This window comes from Odocoileus virginianus, chromosome 23, assembly GCF_023699985.2.
Source record: "Odocoileus virginianus isolate 20LAN1187 ecotype Illinois chromosome 23, Ovbor_1.2, whole genome shotgun sequence".
Classification (NCBI taxonomy): domain Eukaryota; kingdom Metazoa; phylum Chordata; class Mammalia; order Artiodactyla; family Cervidae; genus Odocoileus; species Odocoileus virginianus.
The window spans coordinates 48,433,233-48,449,030 of record NC_069696.1 but is presented as its reverse complement, the minus strand read 5'-3'; the positions used below and the strand labels follow the sequence as shown (position 1 = coordinate 48,449,030).

Here is a 15,798-nt window from a genome sequence, read left to right as displayed (position 1 = left end):
AGACAGAAAATAAATTAGTGGTTATCAGGAGCTGTGAGGGGAAAAAGAAATGAAGAATGAGTGATTATATTATAATGGGTACAAAATTTCCTTTGGGGATGGTAAAAATTTTCTAAAATTAGATGGTGGTTGTGGTTATAAAACCTTTGGAATATACTGAAAACCATTGAATTATACAACTTAAAAGGGTAAATTTCATAGTGTGTCAGTTAAATATCGATTTTTTTTTAAGTTAAATAGCTATATTATTTGACAGTTGCCCTCTTTTATTGATACAGTAGAAATAAAAAGGTTTGGAGCTATATATTAAGTGCCGTGTTGCTAAAATGAATTAAATTTCAAAAATAGGGAAAATGAAACCCTTGCTTAATAGTTAACTATGTAGTGGTATCAGTAATCTTTTGTGGTATTTTATAGTTATTTGTCAAATATTAAGGATAAAATAATAGAGGAAAAAGTAATCTCCCCATTTGGGGCTCATTCTTCATATATTATCAAAGTTCAACGTGAGGGATTCTGAATCACTGCCTGGTTGGCGTAGTTGAGAATACTTTTCTACACTTACAACCCACCTTCTTTATAAACGAGGAACTCTGGAGCAGCTCACCAGAATTATACCAGCCAGCTCTGTCCTTCTGAGTGAGCAGCTGGTTTTGAATACTGAAACTGGCTTTAAAGGGAACCTTTTGTTCTCTTTGCTTTGAAAAATAAAGTTAATTAAAAAGTGTATCTCATACTTCATTTAAAAGTGGGGGGAGTGGGGAGAGAAAGAAAAACAACCCATGATGTATAAAATACCAAATTTCAAAAGACAAAAGCAGTAATTTTACAAAAGTACATCTCATAGTGTTTTCTCAAATAATCGACCCTTCTCAGTAAGCATGATTTTTCCAAGTCACTTACTGTGTTCCTCACACCCCTATATTTGTTCTTCCTTAAGTTTGAAGTACCTGTGGGACATTTCTTAGTAGAGAGTTTTATACAGAAAAGTGGCTAAATCTTATTTGGGAAATAATAGTCCATGTTACAGTTATTGCACAGTATAAGTTGGGCTTTTTCTTGTGTCCAGTTAGGAGACATGTCTTTAAGTGATAATGCAAGCATGTGCTTGATGAATATCATCAAAAAGCTTGCTGCTTTGAATGTCACAGAGAAAGAATATAGAGAAATCATTCATCGTTCTCTCCTAGAGAAACTGAGGAAAGGATTGAAGAGCCAGACAGAGGTATTGGGGTTTGCAATTAAGTACTTGTTATCTGTGGGTTTTTGTTTTGTTTTCCTGCAGTTCTGCTATAATTTGTGGAAAAGCAGACAGCCTCAGTACACTTAATTAAAATACCTAATTGTATAAATACTTACCAGACTTTTAACAGGGGAGTGGAAACGGAGAAAAGAGCAATCATTTCTGATTTTATGTAGTTTGTTTTTACATTGGGAATGTTTTACTTTTTAAAAAAATTTAATGACTTTTTGGTGTTTCTTTGTGTTAATCAAATTCTTAAAAAAATTTTTTTTTTCTTAACTTGATATTTGCAGAGTATTCAACAGGATTATACCACACTGCTTTCCTGTTTAATTCAAACCTTTCCAAATCAACCAGAATTTAAAGACTTGGTTCAGCTTACTGATTGCCATGATCCAGAAATGGACTTCTTTGAGAATATGAAGCACATTCAGGTAGAAGACAGTTCTTTTTTTTTCCCCCTTTCCTCCTTTCCCCATTTCCCCCAAATGTTTGAAACAAACATTTCAACGGTTCTCATTTTAAAAGATATATTTTAATTTTCCAAAAAGTTTTGAGCTTCTCATTTCTTGGTCTTTGTGGTCATCAGATTTGCAAAGGACATGCTTCTTTACTTGGTGGTATCAAAAGCCATAATAATAGTGTCACCTTTCTTTGCCATTTGCTAAGAAGTTTAAATGCTCTAGGATCCATTGGTAAAGAAATGCTATGCATTATGTCTCTGGAAACAAATCAAGGCACAGGTGTTTGCTCATGTAACACTTGGATTGTATTTCACTCTTTTAATTTTTCATCGAAGAGGAATATGACACTGAAATGGAGCCGGTGGGTGGTGAGCTCATTCAGTAACTAATTTATATTTTATTTAACTCATAGATCCACAGAAGAGCAAGAGCCTTGAAGAAACTGGCAAAACAACTAGTGGAAGGCAGAGTCGTGCTGTCTTCTAAGTCTCTGCAGAATTACATCATGCCTTATGCTATGGCACCAGTTTTTGATGAGAAAATGCTCAAGGTAGAGCTTTAGCTGTAGAAGCCAGTACATTTTTCCCTGTACCATGACAGAACTTCTGCAGAGTATACGTGGGATTCGTGGCATCCATACTGATGTTGTTCACCATAATTAGAGACTTAAAGTAGTTCTTTAAAAGAACAGATCTTATAAAAACCCTTAAAATTGTTCCAGGCACATGCTCTAAAAACAGTGTCTATTATTTTATGTTCACTATTATTAGCTCACAAAGGCTAACCACAGAATATTTCCTTTCACAGAAATGATCACATCACCAAGATGTCATACTTTTATTTTTGTATCATAGGCCTTAATTCTCCTTATTTTCCAGATGGCTCATAAGAAATGAAATACATACCTTTCGTCAGCATTATACCAGATACAGGCACAATTCTGATTTAATCCTCACAGCAGTTCAACCCTATGGTGTAGGGACTGTTACCGCTATTTTATAAGAGAATAAACTGAGAATCAGTGAGGTTATATAACCTTCTCAGAGACATACAGTCAGAACCTGTATTTGAACTCAGAATGTCTTCAGTTTTATACTACATATGCCTAAGAATGGGTTTCCCTGGTAGCTCAGACAGTAAAGCATCTGCCTGCAATGCAGGAGAACCAGGTCAGGAAGATCCCCCGGAGAAGGAGATGACAACCTACTCCAGTATTCTTGCCTGGAGAATTCCATGGACAGAGGAGCCGGGCAGGTTACAGTCCATGGGATCACAAAGAGTCAGACACAACTGAAGAACTGACACAGTGCCTAAGAACAGTGCCTGCACATGGTAAAGACTTGATAAATATTTGAGTCTCATGGACCTCATAGCAGGATTTGTGACTTGATTATATGATTTTGTTCAAGGATAGGTTTTCTCTGTTTTTTCAGGATGTTTAAAAGATTTTTAAAAATTTCCTAAGTAGGTAAAAGAATGTGTCCCTAAATTCCAGTTTAAGGAGCCAGTAAGCACCTCAGAGTTAGATGGCAGTAGAACAGGAAAGAGGTGTAGGTGGAAAAAAATAAACCATTTAGCTTTGGTTGGTATTGGTTTGGTATACCTTTCTATTATTTTTAACCTATTTGTGATTTTTACTTTTCTTTTTAAAGTTGGTTTCTTGTAGGTAACATATATAGCTGAATCTTGCTTTTTTACTTAATCAGACAGTCTCTGTGTTTCAATTAGTTTTAGACCATTTGCATTTAATGATTATTAATATGGTTGGGTTTTAATCTATGATCTTGTTTATTTTCCATTTGTCCCATTTTTTCCTCTCTTTCCTCCTTTCCTTCTTCTTTTGGATTAACTGGATATTTTTTTTAGTGACTTTATTTTATCCCTGTTGGCCTGTTAGTTATCTTTGTGCTGTTTTTGTTTCATAAGTTTTACCTGTATGTTAGCTTTAAACCACATAATACACTGTTGTTTTTGCTTGAAACCATCAGCTATCTTTCAAAGAGATCTTTAAAACTAAAGAAAAGATCTTTTATATTTGTTTCCATGTTTATAATTCCGAGTATTCTTCATTCCATTGTGTAGGTCCAGATACTCACCCTGTATCATTTTACTGACAGGAAGACTTTCTTTAAATTTTTGTAGTGCAGGTCTACTGGTAATGAATTCTTTCAGCTCTTGTTTGTCTTTTCTCATCTTTGTTTTTGGAAGATAATGTTTCTAGGTATGGAATTCTAGTTTGACAGGTTTTGGATTTTTTCCCCAATACTTTAAGAATACTTTGAACCGACTCCTTGTTTATAGTGTTTGCCAAAGAAGTCGTCCTTTGTTCTGAGTGGCCCGTCTCTCTCCCCCTCCCACCCACCACCCGTTTTTCTCTTTATCACTAGTTTTAAGGCATTTGATCATCAGGTGCCTTCCTGCCTTACTGTTTTGTGCTTGGAGTTCATTGAGCTTCTTGGATCTATATTTTTGTAGTCTTTGTCAAACTTTGAATTTTTTGGCCATTATTTTTTCAAAGACATTTTTGGTTCCCCTTCTTGTCTTTGCAGATTACATCATATATTAGGCTATTCCAAATTGTCCCATATCCCATAACTCACTGAGGCTTTTTTTTTCCTTCTGGGTTTCATTTGGTTTCATTTTTCTATTACTGTGTCTTCAAATTCACTAGTGTTTCCTTCTGCCTTGTGTAATCTACTGTTGATCCTATCCAGTATATCTTCCCTCAGAATTGTCTTTTCTGTCTCTGTAGTTCAGTTTGGGCCTTCTATGCCTCATATGTGTCTCCTTAACATGCTCATGCTTTCGTCTCCCTTCTTGATCATTTGCAGTACAGTTATATCGTGGTTTTCTGTGTCATCTGTGTCATTTCTGTGCTTCTATTGTTTGATTCGTCTTCTCATTAGATTTATTTTTCAGCTTCTTTGTATGCCTGGTAATTATTTATCAGATGCCAGACATCATAAATTTGCCTTTGCTAGGTGCTGGGTGTTTCTGGAATTGTTTTCAGACGCATCTAGGCTGCTTGTGAGTAGCCTGGTCCTTTTGAGGCTCACTTTTAAGCTTGTAGGCAGGAGTAGCCCTTGGTGCGATGCTCGTGTGAACCTACCACTGAGGTACTAACCTGAGTGCCCGAATACCCAGTACTCCAGGTATCGGGAGGTTTGTCACCCTGGCCGCGAGGAGCATGAGCTCTCAGCCTTGTATGGTCTTTGATGATTGCTGCATGTTTCCCTTCTTGGTAGTTGTCTCCTCATCTCTTCCTCACTCAGTGCGTACGGGTCAATTCACAGCTGAAGCTTAAGGGGCTCTTTGGGCGGCCTTTCTCTCTGTGTGACTCTTCTCTCTGGTACTCTGCCCTATGAGCTCAAGCTCCACAGCCTCATCTCTGACCCCTTAGCTCAGGGAGATGCAGGTCTCTCTTGGGGTTTCTTCTCCTGTGCTATGGCCTGACAGTGATCCCCACACAGTCAGCTGAGGGGAGTTATAAGGCTCATTTCATTAGTTTCCTTTCTCTCAGGGGTCACTGTCCTACACTGATGTCCAAAGTCTGAAAACCGTTTGATGTATTTTTCTCTGCTTTCCTAGTTAAGGTGTGAGAGTGAATCCAGCTTCTCTTCTCCATGAGGTCTGAAAGAGTTGTCTCCAAAGCATCGTGCTGATGAGTGCTCACCAGTGCAATCTAGAGTTAGCTTTGACATTTATCAACTTTTACACCTTGAACTTACTTCACAGTTGTAGGCTTGAACCTGTAAAGGAGGTCTGAATGAAATAGAGTCTAAAATGTGTTAAATCCTTTAATGAAAGGAAGATATCATTTGAAATTGACAGAGGCTTTTCCATAGCTAGAGGAAAACTATTTAACATAGTTTGTGCATTCTTTCCTTTCTATAATTTCTTATCACCTACTATCTAAGATTTTTACTGTACCAAGTTAGCTGTGTATGTGTATTTTATTTGCAGATACTTATTCTTACTGATGCTCTTGATTTGTTTTACAGCATGAAAATATAACCATTGCTGCCACAGAAGTTATTGGAGCTGTTTGCAAACATCTCTCTTGGTCAGCATATGTATACTACTTGAAACATTTCATTCATGTCTTACAGGCAGGACAGATCAATCAAAAGTTGGGTGTCAGGTATGGCCAAGCTTCTTATTTTGTTTTTGAAATGTAAAATTTGGATTCTTTTCTGAAATAACCTTTCTATAATCCCAGTTTATTTTTAATTTGTATCAATGAGGTGATAACTAAGATTTGTTAAAGTAAAAAATACCTAAAATAGGTAAAAGTAATTTTTATAAGTCTAACTTTCCTTTTAAGAGTCAAATGATATTATTAATCAAATGAATGTTTCTGTGAAAATTTTTTTAACAGTTTGCTAGTGATAGTGTTAGAAGCATTTCACTTTGACCACAAAACTCTTGAAGAACAAATGAGAAAACTTCAGAATGAAGAGGGTAAGTTTTTTAAACTTTCTTAAACCAGATTTCCTTCCTATTCTTCTATTATTTATTATTATGAATTAAAGATGGCAAAATTCAGCTTAACTCCCTTTTTCTGCTCTTGTAGTAGTGACCAGTGAATGAGTCAGGAGAAAGTTAAAATGAATGGCTTGAGTATTATTCTGAAAACTTGTTTAACAATAGAGAAGTCCAGTCTAAAATGTACAGGGCAAAAATCTGAGCTGTAGATTATTTACACAGAAATTCTCATTTGTCCTCATAAGAATCATACTAGAACCTTAGGTGTTAGTTACTCCATATTTTTTATATGAGAAATTGAGATTTCAGATGTAAAGTAACTTTCCTAAAGCTGCACAGTCCATAAACAAAACAAAGGCTAATGGATAGCTGTCATTTATTAAGGTCAGTGAAGTGTCAGAAATGAGACTTTATCACATTTAATCCTTATAATAGCCTTGCAAGTAAACCATTTCCAGTTTACTGGTGAAGAATCCAAAGCTCACAAGAGTTAAATTAATGGACTGTAGTCTTGGCTTGTTAGCAGAGCCAGGTCTGGACTTGCCCCACCACACTGCCCAGTTTGCATCCTGTAATCAGGGACATTTCTGCATGAGCCCTGTTGGCTGCCATTATGATGTTCATGAACAAGAATGTAGGTTTTTGCCAACATCTGTTGGATCATCAAAAAACTATGAGAATTCCAGAAAAACATCTACTTCTGCTTTATTGATTACGCCAGAGCCTTTGACTGTGTAGATCACAACAAACTGTGGAAAATTCTTAAAAGAGATGGGAATACCAGACCACCTGACCAGCCTCCTGAGAAATCTGTATGCAGGTCAAGAAGCAACAGTTAGAACTGGACATGGAACAATAGACTGGTTCCAAATCAGAAAAGGAGCATTTCATGGCTGTATATTGTCACCCTGCTTGTTTAACTTATATGCAGAGTACATCATGTGAAATGCTGGGTTGGACGAAGCACAAGCTGGAATCAAGATTGCTAGGTGAAATATCAGTAACCTCAGATATGTAGATGACACCATCCTTATGGCAGAAAGCAAAGAAGAATTAAAGAGCCTCTTGATGAAAGTGAAAGAGGAGAGTGAAAAAGTTGACTTAAAACTCAACATTCAGAAAACTAAGATCATGGCATCCAGTCCCACCACTTCATGGCAAGTAGATGGGGAAACGAAACAGTGACAGACTTTATTTTGGGGGGCTCCAAAATCACTGCAGATGGTGACTGCAGCCATGAAATTAAAAGATGCTTGCTCCTTAGGAGAAAAGCTATGATCAACCTAAACAGCATATTAAAAAGCAGAGACATTACTTTACCAACAAAGGTCTGTCTAGTCAAAGCTATGGTTTTTCCAGTAGTCATGTATGGATGTGAGAATTGGGCTATAAAGAAAGCTGAGTGCCAAAGAATTGATGCTTTTGAACTGTGGTGTTGGAGAAGACTCTTGAAAGTCCCTTGGACTGCAGAGAGATCCAGCCAGTCCATCCCAAAGGAAATCAGTCCTGAATATTCATTGGAGGGACTGATGCTGAAGCTGAAACTCCAGTATTTTGGCCACCTGATGTGAAGAGCTGACTCTTTTTTTTTTTTTTTTTTTTAAGAAAATGAAACTTTATTAACAGAACTTTAACAGTCAAATATACAGCATAAGAACAGCATAGATGGTTTCAGTTTATCTTCTTTCAAGCAAAGGTTCCCCTTCACCTATAATATAAACATTAAAGTTACTTAGCAGAACTTTATTTTGATGATAGGAGAGGTATACAAAGTTCACTGCAGTTCTAGTTCTATAAAATGGACTAAAACAAGAACACTAAGGGCGACCCTTTGGCTTACCTTCAGTTCATCCTCTCTAGAGATTTTATAGACTTTTCAGGCACATTATGAGTATTTTTAAAAACACACTACTCTTCCTAGTTATACAAGAAAACAAGGACACTGAGTTCAGAACAAGTGAAATCAATGGAACCTATCAGAAGGTAGTTTTCAGTAGAAGGCAAAACTGTGTACACATTCAGTAAAATAGCTAACAACAAACAACACTCTAAGGAAAACAAAATACACAAAAAATGAAACAAAAACGTCCCCCAAAAGTATCATTTACATGTATGGATTTGAAATAATATTCTGAATATAGGATAGCTAAACAGTTGTTACTGTTACTTAAGTGAAGTAAATAAAAAGGCCAGTATTACATTTGTTTCTTCTCTACTGTGGAAAAGTATAGAAATTTTCTTTTGTTTTAGTTTATCCCTGATATGTTGTTTTAAGTTGGTGCAACATTTGTCCCCCTCTTTCCCTGTGGCCCTCATATAATTCTAAATGTTTCTTTTCACCCTGGAAAGCATTCCAGTTGGTATGATAGATTATATGGTGACACTAATTTTAAGTCATTACTATCACTGACGACATGGTGACATCAAAATGTGAAGCAGAAATAGGACTGTTTCTCACAGCCACACCAAAAGAGAAAGAAAAAAGGCGCGAAGAGAAGAAAAGGGAGAGCAAGAGGGAGTATGGGTGAGACAGAAAAGCAAGTAGGAAGACAGAAAGAAAGTCTGGAAAAGCAGATATTTTTCCTTGTTTCTAAAGCATAATGGTTTGTGAGAGACAACTCTGACCAATTTCAAAAGTTCTTCCAAGGTATCTGTGATGTTTAGTTATTTAGTTACTGTGGGATATGTTAAATATTTGTTTTTCTATCCTATTAGCCATTTCATCAATATTCTGAAAATATCTGAATTCCAGATTATACTGTTTTCATTCTGTAATATACTAACTCTTAAGTGTCTTGTTCATATTTCTTATTATGTGTACTTGGGCTTTGTCCATTTTCTTCACAGTTATGTAAACTGAGAGGAATGGACTGGGAATTTGCGGTTGGCAGATACAAACTATTACCCTCAGAATGGATAAACAACAAGGTCCTACTCTACCACACAGGGAACTATGTCCAATCTCCTGTGATAAATCACAACGGAAAAGAATATTTTAAAAATGGATATATGTGTGTTAAAAAATTATGTAAACTAGCACATTGTCTTTATGTATTAGTTGAATTTATTTTTCTCTTCCTAACAATTCATACCTGTCTTTTATTAAGGATCTTTTTCTTTTTCCCTTCGGTTTATTCTCTTGCTCTTTTTCTTACCTTTTATATTGGATGTAGGATTTTATATTTATGTACTTTGTAATTTATGTATTGCTCTTTTCGAGTACCACACATATTTAGGGCGAAGATTTTTCTATGAGAACATTTTAATCATGTTCTGTAGTTACTTGGAGGTAGTCTGGAAGTGCTATTTTCATCTAAATGTTCTAATGGAATGGAACAAAAATGTAAAGTGAAAATATTTAGAAGGCTAATACACAGTAAATTCTTCCCTAACCATGAAGTTCTTCCTTTAAAATCGGAACCATGCAATTAATTGTCAGCAATTTGGAAAACACGTATGTGAAAGATACTGAGTTGACTACCCAGGAAGAACTAGAGTTACAGACTTTGACCTTCAAAACTTTTTAAACTGATGCAACAAAGAGGAAAAATAACATATTTGATATGATTAGAGACGATTATATCATGAGGCTCAGATTTTTATTAGTTCTTTAAGAGTGACAGTGGGATGTATGGCAAAAACCATACAGTATTGCAAAGTGATTATCCTCCAGCTAAAATAAGCAAATGAAGTGAAGTCGCTCAGTCGTGTCTGAGTCTTTGGACCCCGTGGACTGCAGCCTGCCAGGCTCCTCCTTCCATGGGATTCTCCAGGCAGGAATACTGGAGTGGGTTGCCATTTCCTTCTCCAAAAGAGCTGACTCATTTGAAAAGATTCTGATGCTGGGAAAGATTAAAGGCAGGAGGAGAAGTGGACAACAGAGGATGAGATGGTTGGATGGCAACACTGACTCAATGGACATGAGTTTTAGTAAGCTCTGGGAGTTGGTGCTGGACAGGGAAGCCTGGTTTTCTGCAGTCCATGAGGTGGCAAAGATTTGGGCTCGACTGAGCAACTGAACTGAACTGAACTGAACCACAGTACTTTGGAAGCTTTCTTTTGTTTAAGAACCCTCCTTTTTCCCAGCCTCCCCATGTGTTCCTCAAGTACACTGTACTTGCTGTTCCACTCTTTTTTATAATTATCAGTTTACCTGTGTCTCTCCCTCATTAAACTAAACTATAAGAAAGTGAAGAGCCATAATACTCACTTACTTCTGTTTCCTCAGTCTTTATTGTGCCCTTGTAGTTGCTGATTTTTTTTTATTAGATGTTGGTAGAAAAGACTACTTAATACACCTGTGTTGTTTCCTCATTTAAGCTGACTTTTGTTGTTACTAAACACAGACACCACAGCAGTGACTGAGTCGCCAGAGCACGGAGCCCTGGAACTGGAGCCCATGGATGAGGACGAGGAGGGCGAATGTGATAAGACTTTGTCGGGCAGGAACGAAGAGCCAGAAAACCCTGATCCAGCTGATTATGAAGGGGCGGCAGCTGAGGAATCTGACTGTATCACAAAGTCCATCTCCTTCCTTCCTCAGAATAAGGAAGAATTGGAGAGAACAATTAAAAATATCCAAGGAACCATAACGGGGGACATCCTGCCCAGGCTTCACAAATGCCTGGCATCTACGGTAATCATTCTGTCCGGGACCCAGCAGGCGTTTGTGAACTTGGGTGTCTGTGGGCCCGTGTCAGACTGAGGCTCCTAACTGCGTGGGTTGACATCAGCTTTTGAATTTTCTTTTTTTCTACATTTCACGTTTCACTTTTCCTTCTGTGATCTCATCTTCAGATCCCTCTCCTGCAGCCAAGGGAGTAATGATCCTTCTTCTTAATTTTTTTTCCCATTTATTTTTATTAGTTGGAGGCTAATTACTTTACAATATTGTAGTGGGTTTTGTCATACATTGACATGAATCAGCCATGGAGTTACATGTATTCCCCATCCCGATTCCCCCCTCCCACCTCCCTCTCTACCCGATTCCTCTGGGTCTTCCCAGTGCACCAGGCCCGAGCACTTGTCTCACGCATCCAGCCTGGGCTGGTGATCTGTTTCACCCTAGATAATATACATGTTTCGATGCTGTTCTCTCGAAACATCCCACCCTCGCCTTCTCCCACAGAGTCCAAAAGTCTGTTCTGTACATCTGTGTCTCTTTTTCTGTTTTGCATATAGGGTTATCATTACCATCTTTCTAAATTCCATATATATGTGTTAGTATACTGTATTGGTCTTTATCTTTCTGGTTTACTTCACTCTGTATAATGTGCTCCAGTTTCATCCATCTCATTAGAACTGATTCAAATGAATTCTTTTTAATGGCTGAGTAATATTCTGTTGTGTATATGTACCATAGCTTTCTTATCCATTCATCTGCTGATGGGCATCTGGGTTGCTTCCATGTCCTGGCTATTATAAACAGTGCTGCGATGAACATTGGGGTGCACGTGTCTCTTTCAGATCTGGTTTCCTTGGTGTGTGTGCCCAGAAGTGGGATTGCTGGGTCATATGGCAGTTCTATTTCCAGTTTTTAAGGAATCTCCACACTGTTTTCCATAGTGGCTGTACTAATTTGCATTCCCACCAAGAGTGTAAGAGGGTTCCCTTTTCTCCACACCCTCTCCAGCATTTATTGCTTGTAGACTTTTGGATAGCAGCCATCCTGACTGGCGTATAATGGTACCTTGTTGTGGTTTTGATTTGCATTTCTCTGATAATGAGTGATGTTGAGCATCTTTTCATGTGTTTGTTAGCCATCTGTATGTCTTCTTTGGAGAAATGTCTGTTGAGTTCTGTCAGGGAATGTTTGACGGGAGGATTCCTACGTGCTGTCCCTCATGAGTCCTTTGTTCCTCTTCAAGTGGAACAGCACGCTGCTCCCAGGGACTGAGGTCATTGTGTGAGGCAAGCTTGGGTCTCCTTTAGTAAACATTCTCTTTAGCACAAAATGCTTAGTCTCGTTCCCCTTTCTTGAGATACGGATTGTCTCCTGACCTTGTGAATAACATTACCCCTTGTTCCCTTGGTAACGGTTGCTGTACGTTTGGTTTTCTGATCTCTATCATTCCCGAAAGAAGTTTCTTGTACCACAGCCTATATTTACTCATAGAAAATCATTAAAGCACCTTTGTTCATTAGAGCTTAGGTCCCCGGGTCTTTTTTTTCTCTCTCTCTCTCTTTCTCTCTCTCTCTATCTTTTTCTGGCTGACTTTCTGGAGCGTGGAGACCCGTCGCGCTCACTTTTCTGCCCGGGCTTCTAAGACCCCCTCGAGAGGGCGCCTGGTACCTTGGTGAGTGATGCAAGCCCTGTGTCAAGGACAATATTGGTCCTCTGTGTAAACCAAGGGATATCAGCCTCCTTCTCTCTTTTACTTTCTGATCGCCAACTCCATACCACAAGGTTCCAGTCCATTAAAGGACCCCAACAAGTTCATTGGCCCATTTTTTGGTTAGGTCATTTATTTTTCTGGAATTGAGCTGCAGGAGTTGCTTGTATATTTTTGAGATTAATCGTTTGTCTGTTGCTTCGTTTGCTATTATTTTCTCCCAGTCTGAGGGCTGTGTTTTCACCTTGCTTATAGTTTCCTTTGTTGTGCAAAAGCTTTTAAGTTTCATTAGGTCCCATTTGTTTATTTTTGTTTTTATTTCCAATATTCTGGGAGGTGGGTCATAGAGGATCCTGCTGTGATTTATGTCAGAGAGTGTTTTGCCTATGTTTCCTCTAGGAGTTTTATAGTTTCTGGTCTTACATTTAGATCTTTAATCCATTTTGAGTTTATTTTTGTGTATGGTGTTAGAAAGTGTTCTAGTTTCATTCTTTTACAAGTGGTTGACCAGTTTTCCCAGCACCACTTGTTAAAGAGGTTGTCTTTTTTCCATTGTATATCCTTGCCTCCTTTGTCGAAGATAAGGTGTCCATAGGTTCGTGGATTTATCACTGGGCTTTCTGTTCTGTTCCATTGATCTATATTTCTGTCTTTGTGCCAGTACCATACTGCCTTGATGACTGTGGCTTTGTGGTATAGTCTGAAGTCAGGCAGGTTGATTCGTCCAGTTCCATTCTTCTTTCTCAAGACTCCTTTGGCTATTCGAGGTGTTTTGCATTTCCATACAAATTGTGAAATTATTTGTTCTAGTTCTGTGAAAAATACCGTTGGTAGTTTGATAGGGATTGCATTGAATCTATAGATTGCTCTGGGTAGTATAGCCATTTTGACAATATTGATTCTTCCAGTCCATGAACACAGTATATTTCTCCATCTGTTTGTGTCCTCTTTGATTTCTTTCACCAGTGTTTTATAGTTTTCTATGTATAGGTATTTTGTTTCTTTAGGTAGATATACTCCTAAGTATTTTATTCTTTTTGTTGCAATGGTGAATGGTATTGTTTCCTTAATTTCTCTTTCTGTTTTCTCATTGTTAATGTATAGGAATGCAAGGGATTTCTGTGTGTTAATTTTATATCTTGCAACTTTACTATATTCATTGATTAGCTCTAGTAATTTTCTGCTAGTCTTTAGGGTTTTCTATGTAGAGGATCATGTCATCTGCAAACAGTGAGTTTCACTTCTTCTTTTCCTATCTGGATTCCTTTTATTTCTTTTTCTGCTCTGATTGCTGTGGCCAAAACTTCCAAAACTATGTTGAATAGTAGTGGTGAGAGTGGGCACCCTTGTCTTGTTCCTGATTTCAGGGGAAATGCTTTCAGTTTTTCACCATTGAGGATAATGCTTGCTGTGGGTTTGTCATATATAGCTTTTATTATGTTGAGGTATGTTCCTTCTATTCCTGCTTTCTGGAGAGTTTTAATCATAAAAGGATGTTGAATTTTGTCAAAGGCTTTTTCTGCATCTATTGAGATAACCATATGGTTTTTATCTTTCAATTTGTTAATGTGGTGTATTACATTGATTTGCAGATATTAAAGAATCCTTGCATTCCTGGGATAAAGCCCACTTGGTCATGATGTATGATTTTTTTAATATGTTCTTGGATTCTGTTTGCTAGAATTTTGTTAAGGATTTTTGCATCTATGTTCATCAGTGATATTGGCCTGTAGTTTTCTTTTTTTGTGGCCTCTTTGTCTGGTTTTGGAATTAGGGTGATGGTGGCCTCATAGAATGAGTTTGAAAGTTTACCTTCTTCTGCAATTTTCTGGAAGAGTTTGGGTAAGATAGGTGTTAGCTCTTCTCTAAATTTTTGGTAGAATTCAGCTGTGAAGCCATCTGGTCCTGGGCTTTTGTTTCCTGGAGGATTTCTGATTACAGTTTCGATTTCCTTGTTTGTGATGGGTCTGTTAAGATCTTCTATTTCTTTCTGGTTCAGTTTTGGAAAGTTATACTTTTCTAAGAATTTGTCCATTTCTTCCAAGTTGTCCATTTTATTGGCATAGAGCTGCTGGTAGTAGTCTCTTACGATCCTTTGTATTTCAGTGTTGTCTGTTGTGATCTCTCCATTTTAATTTCTAATTTTGTTAATTTGGTTCTTCTCCCTTTGTTTCTTAATGAGTCTTGCTAATGGTTTGTCAATTTTGTTTATTTTTTCAAAAAACCAGCTTTTAGCTTTGTTGATTTTTGCTATGGTCTCTTTAGTTTCTTTTGCATTTATTTCTGCCCTAATTTTTTAAGATTTCTTTCCTTCTGCTCACCCTGAGGTTCTTCATTTCTTCCTTCTCTAGTTGCTTTAGGTGTAGAGTTAGGTTATTTATTTGACTTTTTTCTTGTTTCTTGAGGTGAGCCTGTATTGATATGAACCTTCCCCTTAGCACTGCTTTTTCAGTGTCCCATAGGTTTTGGGTTGTTGTGTTTTCATTTTAATTCGTTTCTATGCATATTTTGATTTCTTTTTTGATTTCTTCTATGATTTGTTGGTTATTCAGAAGCGTGCCTCCTGCCTGTGTCAGGGATGGGCTGGTCCGCCGCTGGCTAGCCCTTCTCTGGAATTGCCCAGTCCCTTTGTTCTGCGAATGGCCAGGAGTGTGTTCAGGCTGCTCAATTTTCTCTTTCTCTCTTGCTATCCCACAGTTTAAGTTGCTGTCTCACCTTAGCTCCCTCTGATTGCCCTCAGGGCATTCAGGCTCAGCCCTTACCCTAAGCAGTGCCGCCCGCTCCTCTCCATTCCGCCCCCACTTGCTGGTGGCGGATGCGGGCGTCTGGGGTACTTTTCTGCTGGGAGTTGCATTTAGGCATGTAATCTGTGGGTTTTATTTATTTTTCCTCCCAGTTAGGTTGCCCTCTGAGATTCGAAACCTTCCCCTAGACCCTCCCGTGAGAGGGTTTCCTGGTGTTTGTGGAAACTTCCTCTATTACGACTCCCCTCCTGGAACTGGTCTCCATCCCTAGCTCTTTTGTCTCTCTTTTTATCTTGTGTATTTTGTCCTACCTCCTTTTGAAGACGATGGGCTGCTTTTCTGGGTGCCTGATGTCTTCTGCTAGCGGTCAGAAGTTGTTTTGTGCGGTTTGCTCAGCGTTCAAATGTTCCTTCGATGAATTTGTGGGGGAGAAGGTGGTCTCCCCGTCCTGTTCCTCCGCCGTCTTGGCTCCTCCCCATGATCCTTCTTGATCATTTTGATACCAGTAGATAATTTTTCAGCTGCAAGAT

General features: G+C 38.1%; 1 protein-coding gene across 1 annotated transcript in view; it reads left to right on the top strand.

The window, feature by feature from the left end:
- UTP20 (UTP20 small subunit processome component) overlaps positions 1-15,798 on the top strand; it is a 91,126-nt gene that overhangs the window by 51,873 nt on the left and 23,455 nt on the right. The window contains exons 36-41 of the mRNA XM_070454080.1: positions 1,070-1,225; positions 1,537-1,677; positions 2,120-2,257; positions 5,709-5,848; positions 6,086-6,168; positions 10,539-10,828. Of these exons, the coding sequence (XP_070310181.1) occupies positions 1,070-1,225; positions 1,537-1,677; positions 2,120-2,257; positions 5,709-5,848; positions 6,086-6,168; positions 10,539-10,828 (948 nt within the window). The remainder of the gene's footprint in view (positions 1-1,069; positions 1,226-1,536; positions 1,678-2,119; positions 2,258-5,708; positions 5,849-6,085; positions 6,169-10,538; positions 10,829-15,798) is intronic.